Source organism: Polyodon spathula, chromosome 9 (assembly GCF_017654505.1).
Source record: "Polyodon spathula isolate WHYD16114869_AA chromosome 9, ASM1765450v1, whole genome shotgun sequence".
In the NCBI taxonomy this organism is placed as follows: domain Eukaryota; kingdom Metazoa; phylum Chordata; class Actinopteri; order Acipenseriformes; family Polyodontidae; genus Polyodon; species Polyodon spathula.
In genome coordinates, this window is record NC_054542.1 from 28602009 (window position 1) to 28612723 (window position 10715).

Sequence of the window (10715 nt, forward strand, 5' to 3'; positions counted from 1 at the left end):
AGTAGTCAGTATTTATTTTGATAATTGCTAAGGTACAACCAGGGATTACTTGCAGACCACAGGTTGGTCTGAACATTGCATTTCAAAGTGCTTATGTCTAATAAAAGTATTCATACCAGCAAGCTGCTGGTTGTCTGTGCTCATTTAGATGAGAGTTTAATTTAACCTGTCACCACCACTGTCCGCAAGCACAGGGCTTGTTCAGGTTTGTTGTTCATATCAGAACTGGGGTGCACTCAGTACCCACTGGGGCCGTGCCTAACTGTGTTCTTTAGGGTTTTAAAAATACAAAAACGCATTGATCGATATATCAGTCAAGTTTATTACAATTATATTTGTGCAATAAAAAGATGTAGTTGTGGTTGGAACATTAACGGTTTAAAAAAAAAAAAAAAAAAAAAACAGATGCTGACTTCAGTAAGCAGACAAGACCATGAACAAGGTCTCCCTTCAGTTGCATATGCAGTATGTATTGTTGGCTAAGCTGGCTGGAGAAGATAACCTGCGATTCCTGCCTTGGTATAACTAGGTCCTGCTCCATTCAGCTTCTTCACAATAATGCAAAAACAAGAGAAAATCACAACACGTTCTTGCTTCCTTCACCTGGCAATGCTTTGGCTTCAAATTAACTGCTCCAATTACCACAGTAGTTCAGCGCCTCCAGAAATTAAAGGTGTTTGATATCTGGTTAACTTGATTCAGGGCTGGCAGACCAACAGAACATTGCGATGCAGGCCGGTCTCTCGGCTCCATTTATAAACGCTCTAACGAGCACTTCATTAAAAAGAGAACATTTGGGGAGGCAGGCGAGCATTGCAACTCCTGGTATTTTGCTGGAAGTCAATCTATTGGCCGAGTTCCACGAAAGCACAAAGAGCTGGCACAGATGCAGAGCCATCCTAATCAGCAAGAGGTGAAACTCAGTCTACTTCATTCAATTTCCTCCAACAGCTGACCTCCATTTTTAAGTACAAGGCATCTGACAACATCTTTCTGCAGATTCAATTGCCTTCTTTAACCAATTGATACTTAATTGATGTAAAAACACTTCAAATCTGAAGAAAATATGTTTAAAACTGGCATCATAAAAAAGTATTTTACATTAGACCAGGAGTCCTGATGGCCACTCTGGTTCAGTTATTTGAACCAGTCATAATCTAAATTACTTAACTGAACCAATAAAGCAATTAATATTTTAGTAACAGAAGTACCCTGCCACGATTATCAATGTAAAATTGTCGCTTTCAACATCATAAAAAAAGCAGATGACCATGGACTACATTCATGTTATGTGCATGAAAAACTGCAAAAATGACACTTATGTATGAATGGAAAGACAAACAGACAAGCATCTCCTTATATGCCCAGATTCTGACGCTCTTAATAACTGGTGTGAAAGAACCTTCCAAGATTAAGAGATTTTCCAGATAGGTAAAACTCAAAAGTGTGACATGCGAGGGGATATGCAGTGAGGAAAAGCAAAATCAAAGGAAGCTGGAGTGGAATATTTCTAGAGGTCTGAGGTTTTACATGTTTCAGGTATTTTCCCACCAAGTTGTGGGAATTTCCCAAGCTTTCAACAGCCGGGCAAAAAACTTTTAAAATTCCCACCACATGTTTTTAAACCTTCTCTGACTATTCAAACAAATCTCCTTATTCAGCCACTGTTTATGCTTTCTCTGGGTAAGAAGCACAAATGGAGATTACTGAAAGACAGACAGGCAGGATGACTGCTCCGGGAAGGTGATGTGTGAGAACTCCAGGACCACTGCCAAGGCTGGACTCCAGAGAGGACATATTCACAAGAGCAGAAACTCACTCTTGTCCTGCACCCAGTCCTGGGTTTCAGAAATAGCCTCACTTAAGTATTTAGTAGGCCCGTTAAATATTTTTTCTCTCCCTTAGCTTTTAAAACAACTCCAAAATGTAACCCCACAGACTCAGGTACCAGTAGATTTAGAAGGGTGCGTGTTGCTAGCACCTATATGTAAATAACACACCTGGAATCAAGGACTGGGTGAAGAATTAGTGTGAGTTTCTAACCCTGTAGATCGAGATACAAACACACCCATTTCATCAGCTTTAAGGAATCTGTCACAAACAGGAAACACATCACGATAACCCAACCTTAAGTAAAAATTGGGATTCATCTTAATCACCTAAAATCAAATTCAAATGATTTAGTAAAGCTCATATGGTTTATATTTGTTTTCAATAATTTTTCATATCACACTCTCCTATTATAATCTTATTAAGTGTTCCAAACGATCCAGCCTGTCTACAGGTTTCACCGAGTATAAAAGCAATAAACAAGAGAGGCGGCAAATAGACGTACAAATGTATTTGTTTCTGTACAATCTATGTCAGCGTGTAAAAAATAAAGTCTAAAGAATCCTTTACAGTTTTTTAAATCATTCATATCGTACAGTCGTGTCATGGAGAACTTCATTACTCTACACAATCAGAAAATAGAATTATCAGTTGGCTCCATAAGTTCTTACAATATTTATAACATGGGTTCATTGGCTTTTGTTCCAGCCTCACATCATTTTGCTAGTAATATTGTAGCAATATCGATCGTCACAGACAGTGTTCCCGTTTCTACGTTCCAGTTAGATTTTACAATTTTAACACATGCAGGTGAGAAGAAAAAAATACGATTATACATTCTCGTTTTTAAAAATATATACCAGTCGTAGTAGTTTAAATAAGACGATGCAATCTCCACCGATAGAGCTAGAGGCCACCGACAACAACGCCTAATACATTTTGTAAAACTAGTAACAGCGCTTTGAAGAATACAGACACAAATTAAGAAAAAAACTGTGTTGTAGTTTTACTGTTAAGTGTGTGTGTGTGTGTGTGTGTGTGTATAATTTCCGAGGTTTTCACTTGTAAGGTGAAATCTAACTTAAAAAGTGCGCCTGCCCGATCCAGCGGAAATGTGCCATTATTGCCCCCAGCTGCCAATGCCGATCTCTTGCTTGTATCGGTTGGTGAGGGTGTTCGCTTTCCTTGTGAGCTTCGAGAGAACCGTGTGGAGTCCGCTCAGGTGAAAATGAAACTGTTTCTGCAGGTTTTCGTCCTCCTCCTCCGGGTCAAGCCTGCAGACATCCACGGCGGTGCTCAGTTTCTCTTTTTTCCTGTCGTCTCCCTGCTGCAAGACACCCCACTCAATATCGTTCCTGATGGATTTGAGCAAAACATAGTAGCTGTACATGTCCCTGTCTGTCAGGTAGCTGGCAGCCCCGCTGCCTCCGGTTAATACGACAGCGTTGTTAACTACAGCGTCCTTCTCCTCCTCGTACTCCACCGGCACGTCCCTCAGAAGGCTCGGTACCATCACAATCTGGTCCATGTTGTTAACCGCCCCGATAAAGCGGTTCATCGCACTGAAAAGCGAATGCCTCTGGTTGTTGGGTTCCGAAATCTTCATCATGTTTGCGATATAATTCTCTGTCACACAGCAGCTTTTCTTTATTGCAACTGCACACACTGTCGGCGTCCTTAAGAAGCAATTACAGACAGAGCAAACTGCAAGCAGCCCCTTCAAGTCAGATTAAGAGTCCTAGGTGTTTTTTTCTTAGCACACTAAGTACTGCTGCTCCACTAACACTGCCTCGATACAGTATAGTAATCAGCTTGGATCCTAGCAACGACAGCGACTGGTTTTCGAACTGATACAAACGACTATCCTGTAGTAGTAGCTGTGTGCAGTGAGTTCCTCAATATGCAACCTGCTCATGTTCTGCGGCACAATGACACAACTTAGGAGTCTTCGCCGTTTGAGTTTGTCACAAAATACACGCAAGTGTACGATCCGCAAACGTATGGCTTCCTTCGGGTATTTATCTATAAAGGTGTAACCAGGTGCCTGCCTCTTTTGTTTGGAACAGGTTAGCGCTGGATCTAAACGTCCTGAAATAACACATGAGCTAGATTCGACTTTTTTTTTTAAAAGCTCCTCCTTTGCTCCTCTCATGCACGCCAAAGCCAACTTTACTGATCACAGGCTCTGTAACCCAGCAACTGAGGGTAGAATAGGATGTGACCCTGGATTTCACTTCCTTGTTTACTTATTTTCGATTTTTTTTAAAACTAGTAATATGAATGAAATATGAATGTGTGTGTGTGTGTGTGTGTGTGTGTGTGTTTAAGCAGTATTCAACTATTATTACTTTTATTAAGTTACATTTTAAAATATAAAATATTTACATATTGGGATTTAAAGAAAGGCTCCATTGATCTGTTTAGTTATACACGATTGGATGGAATCACGGCCGACTGTAACTTGTACGTTTTTAATTTACAGGCTGTGACTCGTTTTTCCTTGTTATTTACTGAACTTATTAATTTTAGTTTGAGTAAAGAAAAAAAAAAAAAACATCCATTCGCGTTTGCAGCGTATTTTTATTTATGTATTCATCTCACAAATAAACACATCGTGCTGTAACGGTTAATTATGAACCCGAAAGTAACAATAAGCATAGTCTTCTCACAATGATCCATGTGTTGTAAGTAGGTAATGAACATACAAGAAAAGTCATCAGCCCACCGAAGTACACTGGGTTTCAGCCAATCACGTTCTTGCCGGTCGATTTGTAAAAGCTTTCATTCTAAATTGGCATATCAGAGTAGGATTCCCTTGTCCGACTCCTTGCGTTTCTGATGCCTGGGCTTCAGCCAAGTTAAAGGCAACAAACAGGCGTTGTAACGGTTAAACTATATGTGCCTAAATGAGATAAAGTAAACGACACCAAACCATACTGTCCTCACACATTAAATGTCAAACTACAATACTTAATGTTAACCCTTTTCATTCACTTATTAACAGAGCGCACTGCTGTACTCTTTTGCACAGATTGTTTTCAAAAATTATATTTAAATAACAAATACATTGCATTAAGAAATATAGGTAACAGTAAATGATCTGTAAGCAGTTTCCAGTCAATGCCCATCATATTAAAAAACATATATATATATATATATATATATATATATATATATATATATATATATATATATATATATATATATATTATTACTGTCATTTGACTTAATATAGTGTGAAAATTGTGGCAGAAAACATATAAAGTCTGAGGATGTAGATTTGCGAATTGTCTCTCTCACTCCTACACATTTGGCACCTCATCAACATCTCCCGCTGCTTATTTACCCCAGTTGTGAAAGTCTGCTGCACTGATGCGCATGACAGATATCCCTGTGCATGCTGGACCCTAAATAAACACGATAACTGGACATCATTTTAGTCCCCAATGTTAACTGTTAGACTCTAAAGCAGCTTATTTTGTTTCTCTTAAATTCAAGTTCTTAGTTTGGGGGGGGGGGGGGGGGGGTGACACCTTTTCAAAATGCAAAAACGGGACCCCTGCCTTTTTTAGAGGGCTGGGGTGGGTTGTTGTATATTTACACTATTTAAATATTGTATGTTTAATATATTAAAACGCCTTCTTTACCGACCTGTCAAAATCAGTGCTGTCACTTTGCCCTTTAGAGTAAGCCATTTCGCATAAAAAAGACAAATCTGTCTAGCTTGAAATTTAAATAATATTCTACGAATTATTATTATTATTATTATTATTATTATTATTTGCTGTGGCCAAAGCAGACCAGTGTCAGGACGTTGGGGAACATGTGATGCGTGAGTGTAACACGCCACATCATACTGGGACTATAGTTTATGTCTTAGATTGTCTGTACAGTGTGTCAATCAATCTGGGGAAGCTTAAGGCATTGCGAGATGCTGCGACAGGGCCGGGGCTTTGCTCTAAACAGCTATGGTTTCACTGTGTCTAGGAGTCATTTAGCTCGGGACTGGGAATAAGACTTGATCTTTACATTTAAGGACTGTCCGGTCCAATTAGGGACGGGTGGTCACCCTGGTGGGCGAGTCAAAACTCGACCACCTCTATCGCAAAATAATCACCCCCCGCCGTAATTCGAGCCCTGTTTGTTAAATAAGTTCAAATGGTTTATTGTAGCTATTCCAATGCTGTGAAGGGTAGCTTTCCCAGGCGGCCTTCTCCTTGGAATCGCTGAGCTGTAACATTCTACCTCGAGAATATGACTTGAAAAATATACCCCAGAGGAGGGTGGAGATCAGTTGTTAATTAACAGTGATGTCACAACACCCCTGGAAGTAAAGCCATTAAGGATTTAAGGATTAAATAGCTGTTAATAAGGTTCTTAGTGGACGGATACAGCAGCAGTGAAAATGAAGTATTCTTTCTACATGTACAGTACACATCTGCTTCCCAAACTGCTGTTTAGAGAACTAACAAAAGCTTACCATGGTTAGTTTGCAGTCGTTTCCAAATAGTGCTTTACCATGTTTGGTTTTTATTCTACAATGTCATACTTCTGTGTATTTAACATAAGAACCTAATACGTTTTGAGAATAAGAAGAGGTTCCTGTTTTCAGACATTTTAGATCCCCTGGCTGGTTATTCCTCTGACTCTGGAACTCTCTCCCAGTTTATGTATAATCTTCCTGTATTATGCACTTTCCACTGTATTTAATGTATTAAGTTTTTTTTTTTACTGTGTAGTGTGTATTATGCATTTCTCTGTATTTAAGAAAGGCACTATATAAAATAAAGATTGATTGATTGATTGATTGATTGATAGCTCTGTGTAAAAAAAAATTGCCTCCTAGATGCCCTCTCGTACTGCGCTGTGATTTTGGCTAACTTTATTTACACCAGTTAGGATTTGATACATTTCTATTGCAATCTCTCTCTTTCCCATATGCTTTGTAGGCTGATGAGATTACTTCCGTTAACTTGTCCTCATAACTCATGCCATTAAATCTTGGGATCAGGGATCTTTTTATAGTCATGTGACCAAAAGTGGGCATTATGTAGTCTTAGCATTACTTCCCTAGATATGTATGTAATCGAACATTCTATTTACATTTTCAATTGCCTCGCCACACTGGCAGGATACTTTTAAATATGTGACTATATCCCCAGATCCTTTTCAAAATTTTTGTTCATTATTTCCATCCCATTTATTTTGTACTTGTAGCCTATCATATATATATATATATATATATGTATTTACAGCCAATAAGCGCCCCATTGCCGGTAGTGTCATGTGAGCTGTAGTCTGTGTCTATGCATCAACTATAACCTCCCTCTCATCTCCTGCCTGTCACTCAGCAGCGACTGCACACACCCACACGGCAGGCGCCTGTCACAGAGACTAATAGCACCAAAAACATCCAAACATGAACTATGCAAATGCTCAGTCATATTCAAAAGATCAACAAGGACAAGTTATCCAGTTCCAGAAGTATACCACATTTTTCATATTTCTGCATGTGCAGTACAACCTCTTTTTTTATATATATATACGTATGCAGAGTTTGATTAGGGCTGCCAAATCCGCTCTGTCTTGGACCCGCAGGGAAGCTCCAATGTGAATAATAAACATACTGGTGAAAGCAGACATTATTTTTTTTCCGCCTACCTGCTCAGAATCCTGACATTGCTGTGTTCCTGCATGTGCTGGGAGTGAACCCGAGTGACCTGTGGATCAAAGGAGCCTGTGCACAAAACACACGATAAGTAAGAAGCAAGAAGCTGAAACAGGTACCAGGTACGGTAAGAAAAATGGTATAAATAACATGTATATATTGAATGTTGAATCAGGAAGGGAAGGGAACAGGCCGGGATAGGAGGGTAGCATTCAAGTGAAAGCAAATAAATAAATATGAACATTATGGGAGAGTCTAATTAGTGGGTGAGCACTAACCCCAGCAGCCAGCAGATAAGCAGCCTGAGAAATGATCCGTTTGTTGGTTTGGATCTGAAACTGAGGAAGGTAGCCGTAACTATTAAGATTCAACACTTAATTACGTTGTTAATTTCTACATTTCAATAAACTGCTTTTCATTATTTTGGTTTGTAGAATTGTACATTTCATTCTTTATCAGAGAAAAATCACATCCCCATTTGAACTTTAATGTAATGTATGGATCCAAATATAAAGTTACTGTAATTTAATGTTTTAACATATTGCATAGTGGTACATATTGGTTGTGATCATAGTTTTTAATATTTTACTCATTACCTCTGGAGGTGTGATACAGGACAGTATGGGATGTAATCTGTGTTCTAGCCAAAATCAGGATAATATTACAAGATTTCATAAATTAGATTTTAAAATTGTGTATCTCTTGATCTTAGCCCAAGATCACATACACAGCACATTTAAACTGTTATGCCAGTGGTACTAAAGCACAGTGAAATTAATTGCTGGCTGTTGTTTAATTAACATAGTGAAATAAAATCAGCATTAAACCCTTAGGACATGCGCACTGTAATTTGACAGTAATTGAAATATAAGAACGGTTAATCTTTCCAAATGCAAGCCCTTTCACGCAAGTAATAACATGATGGATCTAAAACAACCAGCCTTGTATTCAACACCACTGACCTGTCTTTAAAAAAGAACATGACGTCCATGACGACAGAGGATGCAGAACACCAGGGATTACTGTGACCTTGAACAAGGGGGTCGCCTGACTCGGAATGCAAGGCGCTGGCCAATTTTGCATCGGATTGCAGAACAGCTGCTGCTTGGCTTTTTGGAAGTCTTCCCCCCTTGTCAAATGGAATAAGTGGGCTGTGCACTGGGGAGCCTGCCTGCCTGGCCTTTCTGTGATCTTCAATGGGAAGAGCAGGCTAATAAATCTTGTCATAGACCTGTTTCATTGAGTCTGTCACACTCAGACTATCGTTAACAGTTTAACCACTTTTTGCAGGAAAAGAGCATATTAAAAAGACTTCTATCTAATGCAATGATTCTGTGGATAGTACTGCCTCTATAGTTATTTTGTAGTGCAGTTTTGAGAGAAGCTATAGCAAACAGGCATTTTTAAAAACTGATGACATCAATGCTAAGTTAAAGAACACACACCTTACTTTCAGATATTACTAAGATGGCTTTGCATAACCTGAATAAGCACTTGTTTAAAAGACAAGGCCATGTCATTCAAGCTGTTGAAACCTATTTGTGAGCTTTTTGTTTTTAACGAGGTATCTTTTTTGGTTATAAGTTACCCAGATGAAAAAAAAACAGATGTACAAGCAAATCTATTTTATTATATTTCAGTTACTAGTTATATTAGAATGCATTTTTTCGACCAGCTATATTGCATATGAAATACTTCTGGACTATATTTTCAGTGTTTTTATACATATCTCTCATATATCTATTTTGCTTAGAATATATGGATTTATAAAATATACCTTATGTGGTTGAAAGTGTGTTGGTTTATTTCACAGAATGTAGAAACATAATGATATCCTAGACATTTATTTTCCATAAAGGTAGAAAAAATGATTGTGGATCAGTCTTGACTCTGCACTTTGAAACAGCATCTTGTTATGGTCCAAATATTTAACAGAAATGAATACCGCATGAATACTGCAAAAAAAAAAAAAAAAAAAAAAAAAAAAAAAACGGAAAACGGAATCAGCAAGTTGCAGTCAATTAAAATCAATGGAACGCTATCTAAAGATTTGATTTATATAATGTATCTTATTCATTCAAAGTTAATTCCAATATATTTTATACCAAACAACTTTATTTATTAATTTTCTTCTTCACAATATTTTGTAAAAATGTCAAAAATAGGTGGCTTTCTACTTGAAAAAAAAAAAATATATTTTTCCAATATATATATATATATATATATATATATATATATATATATATATATATCTATATATATATATATATATATATTCTATCTTTAAGCTGTTTGCTCATTCACTTGAAATATTGCATTAGATACTTGAATCACTGTAGGTGTTAAGATGGGGCAGCCTGCTTCCAACTGAACATAACCTGTCAGAGACACAATAGAAAGTACTGTAGATCTGTCATTTAGCTGGTTTAAGTGATTATTGTATGATGATATAGCGCCATCTTGTGTTAAAAAGCAGTGTTGCACAAAATAAAACTGCAACATTTCTCAAATCACCACCAAAGCAGTTTCATATTTTCAAAACAAGAATAACACAACAAAAATGTGGAGCTTAGTAAATCTATCCCACTATACCCATGCTAGAGTACAGTAAGATTAGTCAGTAGAAGTTTACATGAACATTCAAATTTGGCAAGAAGGTTCAAACATGTTCAGGCCCCAGGACCCCCAAACAAGATGTTGCACCATGGTCAATTTCCACAGTAATTTTGCAGGTACAGTACACATAGAGCTTACGGCAGGCCAGACTAACCTCTAGCCACACTTTATTTTCAGTAGTCTGTTTAGAGAATCTGGTGGTGCAGCATAGAGGCGCTGAATGAGAATACAATGTTTTTTTTTCCATACGCTTGTGCCAGGGAGTATCCAGTCTGTTAAGTGCGCCAGCTACTTCTTCACAGGATATCTGATATCTTCAATTCATGTACCACCTATAAGAAACTGTGAAGCAGGCAAACATGGACAGGGCTGTTGTGCTTTAACCCCTGAACATGTATTAGAAATGAAAAGTTCAAAAAAGGGTGCAAATGGCACTGAAGATAAGAAAGGATAGGACAATGATTTTAGGATCTACAGCTTCAGGACCGTTGCCTCACTCTCAATATGTCTACACCAATATCTTTGTGCACATGTACTGTATGATGTACTAAATGCAGGGGGACAGGTTTAAAGTTACACTTGTCGCCCGCTTGAGTAATGA

At 38.0% G+C, this 10715-nt stretch overlaps 1 protein-coding gene across 1 annotated transcript; it reads right to left on the minus strand.

Moving 5' to 3' along the window:
• Positions 1 to 302: 302 nt before the first annotated feature.
• Positions 303 to 3961, minus strand: LOC121320610 (mid1-interacting protein 1-B-like). Its single transcript, XM_041259088.1, has one exon. The coding sequence runs from the start codon at positions 3437 to 3439 to the stop codon at positions 2951 to 2953; it is 489 nt and encodes a 162-aa protein (XP_041115022.1). The 5' UTR covers positions 3440 to 3961; the 3' UTR covers positions 303 to 2950.
• Between the last annotated feature and the right edge of the window lie 6754 nt (positions 3962 to 10715).